This window comes from Taurulus bubalis (genome assembly GCF_910589615.1).
Source record: "Taurulus bubalis genome assembly, chromosome: 3".
Lineage (NCBI taxonomy): Eukaryota > Metazoa > Chordata > Actinopteri > Perciformes > Cottidae > Taurulus > Taurulus bubalis.
In genome coordinates, this window is record NC_136591.1 from 37,576,036 (window position 1) to 37,593,454 (window position 17,419).

Sequence of the window (17,419 nt, forward strand, 5' to 3'; positions counted from 1 at the left end):
TTAGCAGAGTAGGTTAGCATATCAATAACTAGCGTTCTTCTACGCTCTTGGTTGTAATAGTGGATAAAGACTGTTGGAGCTTTACACTTTCACACTGAGATCTGTAGACTTCTATATTTAGCTTTTTAACCTGTTTTTGCTGCTGAATTAGTTTGAAATCGATTTCTCTCTGAAATTGCTTCTTTTTTGTTTTCTTCAAAAATCAGATCATATATTTATTCAGGGAGTTCAGTTAGTGACAGTGTGGGCTCCATGGTCGATTAACGCAGTATCAGCAGGGATCGGGGCTTAACAACACAGAAGCGTCAAGAATGTGGAAAAGCACTGATGGTACTGCTGATCTGGAGATAGTCACAGTGAAGGAAATGTACCTGAAGTTATATATTCTATGTGAGGCACATCATCACACGCCAATTAAAACACACAAGTGATATAAGTACATATACTTATGCATGATTAAGCATGGTAGTGTAGTGCAATTATCAGGGTAATGAGGTTCTTGAGTATTTACTTTGTATGCTAGTGGATACTAGCATATGTTGTGCTACGTTTCAGATAGAAATATTGTATTATTTACTCGATTAGATTTAATTGTTTTTAGTAAAAACAATAACATTTCAAAATCACCATAATTCAACACTTTTTCACTCCCAACTCACCCAAATATGTCAGCTTGGGCCGAGGCTGTGCGCTTCACACTGTGACCCTCCACTAGCGTTAGCTTTGCATGTGTCAGTTTCTGCTTGTTACATGCATACAGTGTATAGTGTGTACAGTGTAGTTTGGTTGAGGAAAATATTTTGGTTTAGGTTAAAATACGTACGTTTGTTACGTAGTTAAGTATGCAACGTTGCGTACGCAAAGTAACGTAACTTAAAATATTTGAACTTTAACTTTACCATCAGTCTCCTGGATGAAAATCCTGCATTTTTGGACTCATCCATCCACGCCGACCTTTGTCACTCCTTTTCTTGCAAGTGCATACCCAGCAAATTCGTTTGCATGTGCCAGAGGTTGTGATTACTCAGACAATGTTTTGTTAAACAACAACAACAGCATCCTCTTTGGGTACACGCTGTCTAAGAATCAGCTTATCTCTCTCTGGGTAGAACGCATCATTTGCTGAAAGGAATGTGAGATATGTGGAGAAGGCAAACAAACAACGTCACAACGCCACAAAAAAAGCACACACACAAGACCGTGGTTTGGATTCTCACGATATGAGGAGCTCCTTTTCTTCTTCGTGACATGGCAGAGCTGTACACAATGTTCGGAATGTAATGCAGCTATAATCATAAAGGTTAATGCCAGTAATTAATTGCAGGGTGGAGCACAGACTCTTCGTTCTTCATTGTCTGTTTCCAGTCTGGTCTTCCTCTCAAGGAGTCAAATACCGACGCTTGGCCAGCCAGAAATATCCTGTAATGGCCGGTGGAAAGGAAAGGGTGGTGAAGGAGTCAACCAAACGCAGGACCTTCACTAAGGGGACCTGCGTCAGTGTTTTTTACTGACAACTGACGCTACGCCACTGAGTAACATGTCCGCTGTGTCTGCCGTCGGGTTGAGTGACAAGCGACTCATTTAAAGCCAATCAGTATTATATTAAATACTAATTAGAACATATTTAATGCAGTGTTTTGTGAATAAAGAAATAATGGCGAAATTGCAATAAAGAACATTTTATTTCTCATATCAAGCATGTTTTTTTTTGACTGATCATAATCACAAATTGTAGAATAATCATGTTTATCGCGTGAAGTCGGTGTAAGTGGAATTATTTTCATTGCTAAAGAAAGTATTTTTAAACCTGCCAGAGGCAAAAGAAACGTAAAAAAAAATAGGAAATAAGGTTGAGGGCGGAAACATTTGTTAGTACCTGAACCAGTCCTGCCACATTTACCTGCCAAACAGACAGGTGAGTGGGCGTGGTGTGATTTTCCTTTCACCCACATACACATAAACACACACACTCACACCTTTTTATATGTCAGCCTAAGAAGCAAACACACTTTCTGAGTGAGAGTGAGAGCGATCAAGATACGACCTGTAAAGATCAGGAAACAACGGACCGGGAAAAAAGAGTGTGTACATTTCTGGAGTGTTTTGGAGCCATTTTAAAATCAGACCGACCAACAGGAAAGGTAAGCTTTACTCTTTTATTTCATATGTAATGCTTATAGCTCTGATCTCTTCTACCACATGTCACTATATGGGTCTTAAATGTCAAAAGTCATACCATTTGCATTGTTAACTAAAGTAAGGCTGCTATTTTGTTTTGTTTCATAAGGTTTTTAGTTATTTTCTTTCTCTTTTATATTTATTTTCTCTTGGTTGACTTACTGACAAATTGACTGATTGGTTATTGCCTGGTTTAAACCCTTTGAATTTGAAAACATGTTTTTAATTTCCTCCAAACATTTGAGAAAGGTGGGGAAAACAAATTCAAGAGTTTAAGATATTAAACTGTGAGTGTTGTTTTTAGAACATTTAAAGTAAGAATCAACAACACACTGTATTTACATGTGTAATTCAGTCAATTTGTGTTCTTTAATTGCATAACATCTTGGCTGTAAGTGTTGCTTTCAGTTGAAGGAATGTCTCTTTGTTACAGTGATTGATGTGTGATAGCCGATCATCACACATGAATCACTGTAACAAAGATGTTGCTTATCATTTGTCAGGTGTTGGCTGCAAACCAATTTCCTTCAGGGTAATGATGTTCAGAGCTATACGTCTCAATATTACAGAGGGATTTAGAGGCAAGGTGATGCAACGACAAAACGTTTTTAAGTACACACTATTTCACCCGGTTTGTGTTAAAGTCCGTCATGTTAATTTAAGACCAACATTTTGACGAAATAGCTTATAAAGTTGGGCAAAGTTGAAAAAATGTAACTGATTAATCACATGATTTTTCTGTGATTAACTGCGATAAATCGCATTATGCGCCAAATTTAATAATGAATGAAAAACTAGTGTATTGCACACTTTTATTTTAAAGCAATGTTATCAATCAGTTTTCTGAACATGCCAAAGAGCTGTTGTGTGCCTGGTTGTACTAATAACATGACCACAAAAATAAAAGAATCCTGATTTATATTATATACCAGTTGAAAGAGGGCTCACGTAACTTAAACTATGCTACAATAATAATATCTGGTGGTCTACCTAGTCTTGAATCGGGCCAATCAGTGCAGGTTTTCAATAGTATCATCGTGCCCTCATCATGCCCTCCAGCAACAACACGACTTCACTGTGTGAAGTCAGCCTGGTTACTCCTATTGTGTTTAATTCTTGCAGCCTGTAGATAATCCAGGTACCACATCTCGGCTGCATAAAAACTACCCAGCACCATCGAAATAATCAAACAAAATCATCCTCAGACCAGCCTTTTTTTGTCTGCTTTTACAATGAATTATGACTCAAACATAGGTATTTAAAATGTGTCGCCTCATATGATCCAACTTAAAATATAATGCTTCCAGTAAAAAAAGAGAAGTGTTGCTGGAACATTAAACCAAGCCTGTGAGGGTTTTTATGAACTGAATGTGATGAAAAAGAATCTTGCTCCACTTGAGGACAGAGGTGATCTGTGTTTGTGTTACATAATGTTTCCATTTATCTAAATTCAGAATTTAAGCTTTCCCTCTCGTAAGACTGCCTTCCTCTGAATCTAAAACATACAAATTACCCGACATTTTAACACAACTACTTTGTTTAGATTGCTTGGTCCAAATTACAATAGATAAATTGTTTGGTATGTAACCGTTTCCACCTCTAAAGGGTCAAATAAAAAACTGTTGGACCTTACCAGTGGTGTGGCAAAAAGTGTGATGTTCGTCCCGAGGTTAATGCTCGAGAGAAGTTTCCAGTGGAGAAAACATGATAAGGTGCACTCTTAGATGCCCTTACAGTGGAGAAAACATGATGAGGTGCACTTGTGGATGCCCTTCCAGTGGAGAAAATATGATAAGGCGCACTCTTAGATACCCTCCAGTGGAGAAAACATGATAAGGCGTACTCTTAGATACCCTCTAGTGGAGAAAACATGATAAGGTGCACTCTTAGATAACCTCCAGTGGAGAAAACATGACAAGGTGCACTATTAGATACCCTCTAGTGGAGAAAACATGATAAGGTGCACTCTTAGACACCCTCTAGTGGAGAAAACATGATAAGGTGCACTCTTAGATACCCTCTAGTGGAGAAAACATGATAAGGTGCGCTCTTAGATACACTTCCAGTGGAGAAAACATGATGAGGTGCACTCTTAGATACCCTTCCAGTGGAGAAAACATGATACGGTGCACTCTTAGATACCCGCCAGTGGAGAAAACATGATGAGGTGCACTCGTGGATGCCCTTCCAGTAGAGAAAACATGATAAGGTGCACTCTGGTTCCTCTGCAGCCTCTTACGGCCAACAGTAGAGGATGACAGCAACAAAAACAATTGGGAACAACTTCTGTACATGGGGAAGCAATCTCAGAATATTAGCAACGATGGTTTCTTCAAAGGGCGTTTCTAATAACACAAATAACTTGTTTTGTACTTGTGTCTGGCCGGTCTGTATTGATTCAACCGTACATTACTCTCTCGCTGACCACAGAATGTCCTTATGTGGAAGCTTCCTGTCAGACGAGCAGTTCCTGTGCTCAATCTGCCTCGATGTGTTCACCAACCCTTCGACCACGGCGTGCGGACACAGCTTCTGCATGGCCTGCATCAGCAAATACTGGGGCGGGTGTAAGGTCCGTGAGTGTGAGACACATGGAGGTCATTCAAGATATGTGTGAAGGTTAAATTTATGAATCTTCCGCTTCTCTGTCTTTCCCTCCTATCTTCTTTCCTTCCCTCTGTACTACTCCCTTCCTTTGTTTCGCCAGTTGTCGTTCTTGTGTACATTGTCTTTGTGTGACTTCATGTGACCATTGAAGCCTTCGATTTGTGCCGATCATACTGGCATGCATTTGGGATCACAGCGGCCATTATCGTTTTCTCTGCGATATAATTAGCCAGCAATGTTTGGGGGGGGGGGGAAACTCCGCTTTGACGATTCGGAAAAGCCAACAGCCTGTTTTTATTCAGAAAGAGAGGCACTAAGAAACATCTAACATCCAACAGTAAGGCCGTAATTCTAGTTTTCTGTCTGCCCTTAGTTCCATCTTTCTTCTAACTGTATTATCGTCTATGGTTTGTTTTTCCTCTTTTCTCATCCATCCATCTATCCACTCCCAGGTTTGCCAGTGTCCTCTGTGTAAGAAGACCTTCCAGAAGCAACCAGAGCTCCAGATCAACCGGACGCTGCAAGAGATTACCCTTGAGTACAAATTATTGATAGCAGGGGCGGACAATAAGAGAGGAGAAAAAGGAGGAGAAAGAGAAAGAGGAGGAAGAAGAGGAGGAGAAAGAGGAGGAAGAGGAGGAGGAGGCGCATCAGGCGATTTAATTAAGGAATTGAAGAAGAAGCTGCCTCGACCGCCGCTACAACCGTCACAGTCGATGCCCTGTCAGAACGAAGGTAAGACGGGTGAAGTAGGTGTTAGTGTTTAAGATACCAATCAGTCAGTCAATGTTTAACACCAACTACATCATTACCAGTCAAATTATCTTTTAAGTTAAAATATCCCCTCAGGGATTAATAAAGTATATATTCATTCATTCTCAGTTCCTGCTTCTTCTACCGTGGAAGGTGAGTCCATCCTGACGACGGCGGTCACAACCCCACTGGCTTCTTCCTTACCGAACTACAGTCCGGTCGCCACCCAGACGAGCCCCTCCGGACATCCGCCGCCGCCGCCCTACAGACCCTTCAATGGCCGGAGGAGGTTCACCGTGAGTGGGGCTGCAACCGGCAGGAGGCTCCCCATCTGTGAGATCCACCACAGAGGAATAGTGGTACAGTGCTTTGTACCTTTATTATAAACCACCTGTCATTGATTTTCCAGGCTTTCAGAGTCTTATTGTCAACAAATGCAGCTGTTTATGTTTTCTAGACATATTTAAGGCTCGACAGGGCAACGCTCTCTCACTGATTTCAGATTTACTGTAAGACGGATGGAGTATGCATCTGTCCTGAGTGTGAGACGGAGGGCCACCAGGATCACGACACAGTGACCCTGGAGGCCGAGTGGATGGAAACCAAGGTGGGAAAACCAGGATGCTTGAAGTGAATAACAAGCTTGAAGCACAATACAAAAACATCTTGTTGGAAAGCTAATTTTAGCCTATTATTATTATGTTAGCATGTTATGTTTATTTCTATTGGTAGCTAGCAAAGCAGTGCACTTGGGAGAGTTTTGTGTATTCTTAACTTGTTAAAAAGTATTTAAAAAAAACAGACAAAGGTTTTTCCTCTGACTGAAGTATTACTATTACTAATTATTATAATTGCTATAAGTCCGCTATGATTGTAGCCCAGCACAAGGTGTCCCGACCCACCCTGGGCCTTTTGTGCTTAGGTTTTGCAAACAAACAAAAAAGCAGAATTGCTTGCAGACGACTTTAAAATCCTGATGAATTTTCTATCTGCAAGAAATTTGCCGTCCTCAAATCGTGACTCGACCTAAAAGAACAGAGAGCGGTTGCTGGAGGTGAATCCGCTCCACATACCTGTTCTGATGAATGTGTTCTCTGTTTGTGTGCAGGACCAGCTGAGCGCGTCGGAGCAGGAAATCCAGCAGACGATCAGCCAGAGAATCCGAAAGATTGAGGAGATCAAACTGTCAGCGACTGAGCTGGAGGTAACACACACACACACACACACACACACACACACACACACACACACACACACACACACACACACCTGTAAATAGTCACGCTGTGTGGCAAAACCTGTAAGTCCTCCTGTCATCCCTTTGTTAGATTTTTTTTTTTACTCCCAAACGTTTAGGTGTATTCATGAGGTTTGACCTGAAAGGATTTTAGGGTTCACCAAATATTTAGGTTCTTCACGTTTCAAGTCATTTATTTTCATATGCACAACAATTACAGAGAAGCAAATCCTAGATCTCTGGCCTTTTTTCATGTATTAAAATACAAATAGGGAAGTCAAGTTGTGAATCTGAGACATAAAACAGTGCAAAAGTTACTTCACGGTTTTTACGCAAATAATAGTCTATTAAAAATGGTTTTAATTCTCTCATTTGGGGTATTTATTTTGATAGTTCTTTGGTTTTTAATTCCTTTATTTGAGAGGTTTAGTGGGCTCCATGCTGATTTATTTGCATTCACAACATTTGAGGATCTAAATTCTGTCTCTAATTTTTATTTCATTTAATCTTGCGTCTTGAAATATTGTTTATAAGTGTATCTTTCCTATTTTAACCCATATAATCGCATGACTCCTTCATGTTTAGTTTCAACAAGGTTTTTATTTATTTTTAACCCCTTTTTGGGGGTTCAGGGTTCTAAAATGAAATATGTATTCCTAACTTTAGGAGGACTAAACAGCTTTTTATGCATTTTTTTTGGCACTGAGTTTCTGACATTGTAAATCTGATCCAGAATCTACAGACGCTGCACATTTCAGGAGTTGTGCTTTAAAAGGAAACGTCAATGCAGCTAATGATGTTAAAAAAAACAAAAACTCGCTTCCTCCTCAGCTGGCGGTGGAGCGAGAGACGGCCGGCAGCGTCCGCCTGTTCTCCGAGCTGGTGTCCGCCATCAAGCGCTCGCAGGCGGAGCTGATGGAGGCGATGGAGACGAGCCGGAGGGCGGCGGCTCTCCAGCACGACGCCATGATACGGCAGCTGGAGCTGGAGGTCAAGGAACTGCGGATGAGGGGAAGCGCCCTGGCCGAGCTCGCCCAATCAGATGACTTCTTCCACTGCGTGAAGGTTGGCGAGCATCTAATGAGGATGATGTACCGACTCATGGCAAACCTGTGTGGGTTATTTTAAACATATTTCCTCCCACTTCCCAGACGTTCCCCATCCTCTCCAGTGCTCCACCCACCAAAGACTGGTCCGGGGTGACGGTGACCTCTGACCTGGGAACAGGGAACGTCTTCAGGTCGATGGCAGCTCTGATGGAGAGGTTCCAGAAAGAGCTTCTGATAATCGCAGAAACAGGTGCGTCGAATGCAAATGACGACGGTCCGTTTTTACTCTCAAGCATTGGATCTGAAACATTGAAAAAGTTGGTAAAAATAACTGAAATTCTGCTTTCTCATGGTAAGTTCAGCTCCTGTTGTTCCCCTCCAGGTTTTCCTGACTCAGCACTGGCGCCCAGTCCGTTCCCATTACAGCCCAGTGAGTGTCCACTCCCATTCCACCTTAAATAGGTTCAACCTTAAGGGCTCATAAAAGTGCATAAACCTGTGAAGGATATCTGCCGTCCACCTTAAAGTTTTCATACAAACCATTTGAGTGACTATCCATTCCACCTTAACAAGTTAAACATGCACAGTATTCTAGTCATTTGAGCACTCCACCTTAAATGATGACCTTTATTTGAACATTTTATCCTGTTTTTTCTGCAGGGGTAAGGAGGGTTCAGGAGTACGCAGGTACAAAAGCAGTTTCACGGACACATCTTGCAGACGTGATGAAATAAATGAAGCTTATTTACAGTTTTCTTTCTCCCCTCGACACAGTGGACGTGACTCTGGACGTCAACACCGCTCATCCCAGACTGCTTCTGTCGGACGACATGAAGAGCGTGAGGCGCCCGTTAAATAGATATATGATAGATGTATTAACGACGAGGAGGGTTGGGTACTGATGAGCTTTCCGTGTGTCTGCAGGTGAGGTGCACAGATCAACACCAGACGCTTCCAGACAACCCGGAGAGGTTCGACCGAGTGGTGTGTGTCATCGGGAGGGAGGCCATCTCCTCTGGGAGGCACTACTGGGAGGTGAGAGCGCTATCCGGCACGGAAGGAGAGACATGCTGCTCGTTGACGCAGACATTTATTGGTATTTGCCGTTGTGTTTCTGCTGAAAGGCAGATATGCTTCGCTACAGGTGAATAGGGTCAAAATGGAACAGATTTTTCCCAGTTGCTTTCTTCAGTTCTTACGGTCATGGAAAACCTGGAAAAGTCATGGAATTTTGAAATGGTTATTTCCAGTCCTGGAAAAGTTCTTTAAAAAAATTAAATCCCCCAAATTTTGGAAAAGTCATGTAAATGTGTTATATTCATGTGTTCATGTCGTTCATTTACGCTGAGTTTGAAATAATTAATTTGCTTTTAAAAGAAAGACTCTCAAAATATAAGCAGGCATCCATACAGGCATCTATATAATTGTTTATTCTTTTAATCAAACTATTGTCTCATTCATTCGAGTCATTTAAGGTTTACTGTATGCTTTGTATTCTCATTGTTAGTTTAAATACTACATTTACTCACTTTTTACTGTTTACACCCAGATTTCACAAAATGTTTGGTCATGGAAATTTGGTTTAAAGTCATGGAAAAGTCATTGGTAAAATGTGTATGAACCCTGTTTTCTAATTCTAACTTTTGGTGAATTTCGGGGAAATTTACACATGATATAAGTGTATTTTTGATTATTTCATCAGTCTGAAAGAGGACATATCATGGAAGCCAAATTAGACCAAAATTAAAATATTTGAGCAGTGCATGAAGATAAACTATGTATGCCTGTGGTATATCGCCCCTTAAATTCAATGTATTTCTTTCGTAAATTGTTTTGTCTTCACAAAAAGGTTGATATATATTATTTTCTTTATTTCTTGTGACGTTGACAGCAGTTACATTATTATCTCCGCAGTCGAAAATCCGTCAAAAATGTTACGAGTAGGAAATAGCTGTTGTGTCCAGTGAACACAATATCAGATTATATATTACAAATGATTACAAGATAATAATTTTGCTAGACTCATGTCCTTCCAGCCTTTTATGTGTTTGAGTGTTTGGCTGAATATTATCGTCCTGCTTCCTGTGAGCAGGTGGAGGTGGGCGGGAAGACCGACTGGGACCTTGGAGTCGCCAGTCAGTCGATCAACAGGAAGGGGAAGATTGAAGTTAGCCCGAGCAACGGATACTGGTTCCTCAGTCTGAGAGGCGGGTGAGTTCTGCCGTCAGTCACCAGTTAATTACCCACAATCCCACTCTCATCAGCCGTGTTTCCAGCTAAATAAAAGCTCCAAAACCCTCACAGACAAAGTAGACAGACAAAGTTAGCAGCTAAAGAGCCACATAAGTCACTTTTTTTGTTGTTGAATTTTTTTTTTGTATTCATCATTGTGTTGCACTTAGCTTCCACCTTCTCACGTTTCTTCTGGTACCAAAAAGAAACCAAGATGGCAGCAGCCAGCATGTCCAAATTGAGGCTTAAAAAATATGATGTCTGTCAGTGACAACAGTTAACGGTTTGCTCTGCTGCCCTCTAGTGGCCAGAAAGTTAACTGATGCAGCTTTAATCTTCCCAGCATCTAAAGCATCGTTTATTTCAATTTAAGAAAAATAAATCTTGGCATGAAATCCATTAGAATATTGTAGAAAGTCAGATTTATATGTCCTTTTTTATTGTAAAGCAGGTCCAGGTACTTTTATAAATAATGTGAAGGTATCCAAACACTCCATAGAGAAGTGAGCATGATATATCTATTTTAAAATATAGATATTATAATGTAACATACGTGTGGTAAAATAAATAAGGCAGTGTGTTTAGTGCCTTCTATGTATTTTAAGTGTGTTTTTGTATGTATTTGATTCTACTTAAGGTGTTTGTACTATCTGGACCTTGAGTCTGAAACCAAAGTTTGATTGATTGTTCATGTAATTGTCTTTTTCCTCTTCTTTTCCTTTCAACCCTCCTCAGGGACAGGTACGCGTTTCGCAGTGAGCCCTCCACAGACGTGCATCTGAACCTCTGCCCCCACAGGATCGGGATATTTGTGGACTTTGAGAAAGGACAGGTGCAGTATGGGAAACCTCATTCAATGACCGTGGGCTGGTTGAGTCTCCCGCCGCGTGTCTGACCGCCGCGTGTCGTCCTCTCGGCTCCGCAGGTCTCCTTCTACAACGTCGACGCCAAAGTCCACATCTACACCTTCAAGGACACGTTCAGCGAATGCATCTTCCCGTTCTTCAGCCCCTGCACCAACAAGTCTGGGAAGAACGACCGGCCGCTGACCATCACGCCGGTGAACATGGCGGAGTGACGCAACACCTGGACGCTGCGTTTATTAGTTGCCCTGTAAAAAACTTGTTTAAAATATAAATACTCTTTGTTGGCTTCTTTAAATGTTATATGTTATCTGACTGTAAATAGTTTATAAATACATGAGGCATTTTGATTTTGATTGATTTGCTGATCATTTATTAAAAGCATTCCTATTATTCTTGCTTTACAGGAAACTGTAAAAGACATTTTTCGACAATAAAATAATTTTCACAAATTCCCGGCTTATTTATTTAACCTGTTGGTTTCACAGAAGTAGGCGTCGCCCAATAAGGTGTTTTCTACGCCGTGTTGCATGTGCAATGTCGGAAAGGAAGACGTCAGCGCACCTAACCAGAGGTCAGGATGGACACGCTCAAGGTCACAGAGTGTGTGTGTGTGTGTGTGTGTGTGTGTTCAGTTTATACTCGCTGCACTGAAGCCAGCGGCGCTTCAGTCTTAATAAATAAACCAATAATTCACGGATAAAAGCACGTAGAAAGAGCACATATATATATTCATATTCATATTTTGGGTTTAAAATGCTTCATCTATAACAAACTTAAATACTGAAAATCTGGTTCTCTATTAATATCTTCATGATAACTTTTTTTCGGTTTCATAACACATCTTCAAATATTTGTGGGCACTTATTTAGTAGAATTACAGAAAATAAAAAATAAAATCAGGTAAATCTGTAAAAGGTTCGGATAACTTCAGATTCAGTCGTAATATTCACAGGATGAAAATTAAACTTCTAAAAAGCATAATAATCTCACTTTTTGTCAATTTGACGCGTAAACAGGGTTAACTACTGAAACGTCTTCCTTGTGCATCCTTATTAATTATTGGTGCACGAACTTCAGCGATGCCTCTTCACTTAGAAGTTGCGGCGGTCGATGCGGTGCTGCTCCGTCTGCGCCTTGGCTTTCTCCTTCTGCAGGAGGATGTGCTCGGCGAACTCCCTCAGGGCGCCCATCCCGCCGGCCCGGTGGCACGTGTACTTCGTGGCGTTGACGGCGACCATCGGCGCGTCCCTGGGCACCGCGCTCAGACCCGCCAGGTTCAGGCAGGCCACGTCCTGCACGTCGCCGCCTGAGGAATAAAACATCCGCGATGTCTGATTTATGTCCCTGTCTGACTGTTCGTATAGTTGGCTGTTATGCTGTTATGTATTATTTTTTATTTATTTATTTGTTGTTGTTTTTTGTTGTCTAGTTTGCGTAACTTGTATAAACTTAAAATGAAATGGATTGAAAGAAAGAAAGACACCAAAGGCTCGTTGCGTGAGGATCACAATAAATCCACTAGGTGGCAGTAGTACTGCATTTAAGAGAATAAACTCAGATGTTATCTGGAGATCAAAGTGGCGAATATAAGAGAAAAAATATGCCGATTAATGAGATTATAATATGTATGTATATATATGATGTCATAAATATACATATTTTTTAATTTAGCTGTTCTTTGAGATTAAAGTGCCAAATCTACGGAAAAAAAACATACCAATTTGTAAGATTATAAAGTCACAAATTTACATCATTATGAAGGTTTAAATATATTTTTTTTAAACTTGGATATTCTTTGAGATTAAAGTGCCAAATGTACGAGGAAAAAAAAGCCAATTTGTGAGATTATAAAGTCACAAATTAAAGACATTATGATGTCATAAATAAATATATATATATATATATATATATATATATATATATATATATATATTATTTTAGCTGTTCTTTGAGATTAAAGTGGCAAATCTACGAAGAAAAATCATGCCAATTTGTAAGATTATAAAGTCACAAATTGACATCATTATGAAGGCTTACATATATATTTTTAAAACTTGGATATTCTTTGAGATTAAAGTGGTAAACTCCAGACGTCTTTATTTCGTTGCTCCTATAATACTGATATTCTGGTGAGGATGAAGTACTTTTTTCTCCCCCAACCCGGAATTAGAAATATTTTTTTTAAATCAGACTTGCAGAAGACATAACGTGTATCTTATATCTCCCGTGAGAGTATCTGCTTGTCATGGATGCCGATGGAGCCCAACGCCACACTCCTAAAAACCCTGAAACAGGCCTTACCCATGTATGCCACGTCCTTCCAGCCCAGCTTCCTCTGCTCCACCATCGGCCTCAGGTCGTCCAGCGGCTCCTCTCCGACCTCCACGACCTCGCAGCCCGTCCTCCCGGCCAGCTTGTCGGCCAGCGACCGGCTCACGGAGTCGGCCTTGGACATCAACAGCACGACCTGGCGGAGCCGAGACAGAAAGAAGGCAGCGTGACGGGGGCCGGCTCACCGGTGCTTTGCCCACTTCAGACTGGTTCCCACCTCCATGTTTTCTTTCTGCAGCATGCGGATGCCCGCGGTGTCTCTGGTGTGGATGGACACCATCTCTTCTCCGGACTTGGACAGGAAGATCCTTCCCTCCGTTAAACACCCGGAGACGTTGCAGAACATCAGGCGGACCACCTCCGGCGTGGCCCGACCGAAGTAGCCGTACCTGAGGACCGAAGCACGGAGCGGATAAAGAGCGGGAAGAGAAACGGTCAGACCCAAATCTAGACGTTACTCTGGAAGATGAGGAAGCATTAACCTTAACAAAATCCATGAGAAAACTTAAATTAGCACCAAAAAAATGAGGGACTGTATGAAGGTAACTACATTGTGTAGGATTTCATTTTGATTCTCTAACTACCTTTTTTTTTTACGTAATAAATCTCACAAAAAAATATATATTGGGGTTAAAATAAAAGTCAATCTCCTGCTTTAAATAAAAGAAAGACAGACAACCCTTGCTTCTGCAAAACAGAAAATTAACCCAAAAACCCCCAAACAGCCGATATGGTCGTCAGTCTCTCAGCCCTCACCGGAGAACCCTCTGCTCTGCCACAGGCCAGTCGATGTCCACGTCGATGTCCACGCTGTACTCTGGCAGCATCTCGTAGTACGCCACCTTACCGCCCTGCACAAGTGATATTTAGTGATGTGTATGCATTATAATTTGTGTATTACGGGTTTTAAACCCTGGTCCTACCTGCAGAAGCCCGTCCTTCACCAGGTTGTCTCTCGTGGTGAAGTAGAAGGATCCGTTCTCACACAGCTCTCCATCCCAGTCCTGGCGCCGCGGGCGGCTGGCCGGGTCCAGATTGAACGGTTTGGTGATCTCACCGGCTAGAAGGAAGGCGGGGCTAAAGTTAAAGAGGGCGGGGCTACGATACACGGGAACGTAAAGAAGAGAGCGGCGCGAGAACTCGTAGAATTCCATGTGAGAAACACGAAAGTCTGGATTTATGAGTTGACATTTTAATTTATTTAAATATGAAATATTCTACAGTGACAGCTGCAAACTTGTAATCCAACATTTACTTATATATATATATATATATTTTTTTTACTACACTTTGAATTTAATTGTAACCAACTGGTTTGTTGTATGAACAAAATGTCATTAACTACTTTTCTTAATTTTTCACGCCGCTATTTTTGTGATAAATACAATCAAACTAATTGTGTTTCTGTGTTTATCGGGGAGTTGTCTTTCATAAGTATAATGGCGGTGAACTTGACAGTTTGGGAGAAGTGCCACATATCATGACTGACAGGACCCGGTGCAACAGGTTCCTCCAGGAAGAACCTTTGACTCCGAAACGTAAACAAGGAAACATCATTTACTAAATGAACATCATGCTGTATTGAAGAAGACTTGAAACTAGAGATTGAGACATAAACTCATGTTTACAATGTTTACTGAGGGAATAAATCAAGAGAAGTAGTCATTTATATAGACTTCTATACAACCAGAGGAGTCACCCCCTGGTGGTCAGGAGAGAGAGTTCAGCTTCAACACATGAAGCATAGACTTTTATACAACCAGAGGAGTTTGCAGATTAAATGTAGCGGCGTTAAAGAAAGGTGGAAAACGTTCCTTGTCTTACATCCTTTCTTGACTTCCTGCCAGCGGAACTGGTGCCTCCGGACCACGGAGAAGACCGAGTCGAAGCCCTGCTGCGTGATCATCTCCAGGGCGTCCGTCAGGTGGAACGGGTGGAGGCACGGGGACGTGGCCTGGATGTTACACACCACGTCGATCTCTGTGGACACAAAAAAGGTGACTAATCAAACAGCTGCTCCGGGGCGAGGGCCTCGCCGCTGATCAAACACGCCGTGTTATTACCAACTGCTGGCAACCAGCGTGTACCTGGGTTGATCCGGATGAACTCCTGGATGGTTTCCAGGGACGTGGACGAGTCTTTGGAGACCTCGGGGCTCCGCCGGTGCACCTTGGCGCCCCAGGATTTTGCCACCTTCTCGATCTCGTCGTGGTCCGTCGAAACCCAAACGCTAAGGAAATGAAAGCGTGCCATCGTTATTGCTATTGTGTCCTATTTGTATTCATCTCTTCATATGCGTTTACTCCAACATGTATTATTAGTTTAACTCAGGTTTTTAGCTTTGTCTGCTACAGATTAACTGCTTGAACTACTTTCTTGTCAAGATTATCAGTTAAGATGCAACTAATTTAGTGGAGGTCGCCTTTAATGAGGCTATTATTAAAAAATAAATACAATGTAATTTACATAATGACATTTAAATGGTAAACAGATGGACTGGAGATTAGCTGAACAAATATGGAGTGTGTGTTTAGCAAGGATAGCGTTATCTTAATGAGGCCATACGGAAAAGTGAGGACTGTACATATATATATATATATATATATATATATATATATATATATATGTATATAATATTATATTATATACACAAAGCTGTCACTGTGTATACCTCATGGTGTTAACTGTTCTTGATCCTCTCACACTCTGTTGTTTATCTAATATTGGCCACCTTGTGTGTATTGTCGTAATGTTTTTCAATGTTTACATTAGATGGTTTGTCTCTTGTCTGTGTATACATGTTATTTACTCCGTCCCATTTTATGTTGGGGCTCCAGATGCTCCAGGGGTTGTAATCCTACTAAATGAATGTAATTGTTAGTTGCAGCCCTTATATACATACATACAGGCATGCAACTAACAATGATATGAATACATAATAATATCCCACATCTACCTGTCAAACATGTCGGAGTCCACAGCAGCCCTCAGCACCCACCCCAGCAGCGGAACCCCGGCCAGCATCTTGATGTTCTTCAGGGGAATCCCTTTGCTGCCGCCCCGCGCCAGCACCAGGGCCGCTACGTGACCCCTGCCAGCCGCTCTCGTGAGCTTGCGGGCGGCCAGCAGGTCGTCCTTCACCGGGAGTCTCCTCTTCCTGGAAGCCATAACGACTCAATAAACGGAATGTGAAACGGAACGTGCCTGTCGGACCCTGTGGGTGTAATTTAGAGCAGACCAGATGACGCACTTCCGGTTGTCGGTGGCTAAAGCGCCCCTGCTATAACGGGCCATTTTTCGCCGAATGCATCTACATAGCTGTCCTTGTGAATGCCTGTTTATTTGTTTTCATTTATACGTCAAAACAAAGTTTCCACTTTGAAACATTCGCTTGTGGTGTATGTGTTTTAACAAGACGGGAACAAGTTGTCCTTTCTTTTAAATAATATAGTTTGTTAATAGTCATACAATGCCCCTGTTAATGGGCCACTTTCCGTCGAATGCGTCCGTTGGTACCCGGAAGAGAGCACATAGCTGTCCTCGTGAATGCCTGACTGTTTATTTGTTTTCATTTATCCGTCAAAATATAAGGCTCGTTCGAGATGAGCCAGTTCTGCGCAGATTCGATCGGCGGCGATCGGCGCGCAATGCATGCCGGTTAGATTTGTGTCCGACTTGGTCCCGACTTGCTCTGACGTCATGCACACGTGGTCAACGATACTCTCACGAGACCAAGCCGGCTGTCTATTTCAGAGTCAGTCGCTGCATTTGCTCTCAAACGACTGCTTGGCCCAGTGCATGATGGGAAACGCCTGGCTGTCGCCACATCAGAGAGCTGATTGGCTCTTAGATCTGACAGCAAACACCACGTGTTGTAGAAAATCCTTATTTTATGTGTAGTTGTAATACTTAACCCTCGATTATTGACTATTCGTCTCATGTTTAATCTAAAAACACATCTTGTGTGGTTGATAATACAAAATCATATTTTCATAACACATATCTAACCAGTAGTAATGTATTTCACAGGCAGACATAAAAATACCAAAGGATGCAGCAGAGAATCAGAATCAGCTTTATTGGCCATGTGTGTTGGAATTTGCCTCCGGTTTCACGTAGCTCTCATTGTACATATATACATATTATATACAATAATCAAGATAAAT

The 17,419-nt window shown here is 41.6% G+C and overlaps 2 protein-coding genes across 2 annotated transcripts; one reads left to right on the plus strand and one right to left on the minus strand.

The window, feature by feature from the left end:
- Nucleotides 1-5,363: 5,363 nt before the first annotated feature.
- On the plus strand, nucleotides 5,364-11,142 carry LOC306734608 (zinc-binding protein A33). Its single transcript, XM_079215969.1, has 13 exons — nucleotides 5,364-5,520; nucleotides 5,668-5,897; nucleotides 6,041-6,145; nucleotides 6,647-6,742; nucleotides 7,607-7,840; nucleotides 7,927-8,074; nucleotides 8,207-8,254; nucleotides 8,485-8,511; nucleotides 8,599-8,663; nucleotides 8,749-8,859; nucleotides 9,917-10,035; nucleotides 10,792-10,888; nucleotides 10,982-11,142. Exons 1-13 carry the CDS (start codon nucleotides 5,502-5,504, stop codon nucleotides 11,132-11,134), a joined length of 1,452 nt encoding a protein of 483 aa, XP_079072095.1. The 5' UTR covers nucleotides 5,364-5,501; the 3' UTR covers nucleotides 11,135-11,142.
- An 860-nt stretch (nucleotides 11,143-12,002) lies between these two features.
- Nucleotides 12,003-16,421, minus strand: LOC306734474 (N-acylneuraminate cytidylyltransferase-like; the record flags this gene model as incomplete). The annotated part of the gene is made up of 8 exons (XM_079215831.1): nucleotides 12,003-12,228; nucleotides 13,224-13,389; nucleotides 13,471-13,642; nucleotides 14,010-14,104; nucleotides 14,177-14,313; nucleotides 15,078-15,233; nucleotides 15,341-15,483; nucleotides 16,210-16,421. The coding sequence occupies 8 exons, from the start codon at nucleotides 16,419-16,421 to the stop codon at nucleotides 12,014-12,016; spliced, it is 1,296 nt and encodes a 431-aa protein (XP_079071957.1). The 3' UTR covers nucleotides 12,003-12,013.
- Between the last annotated feature and the right edge of the window lie 998 nt (nucleotides 16,422-17,419).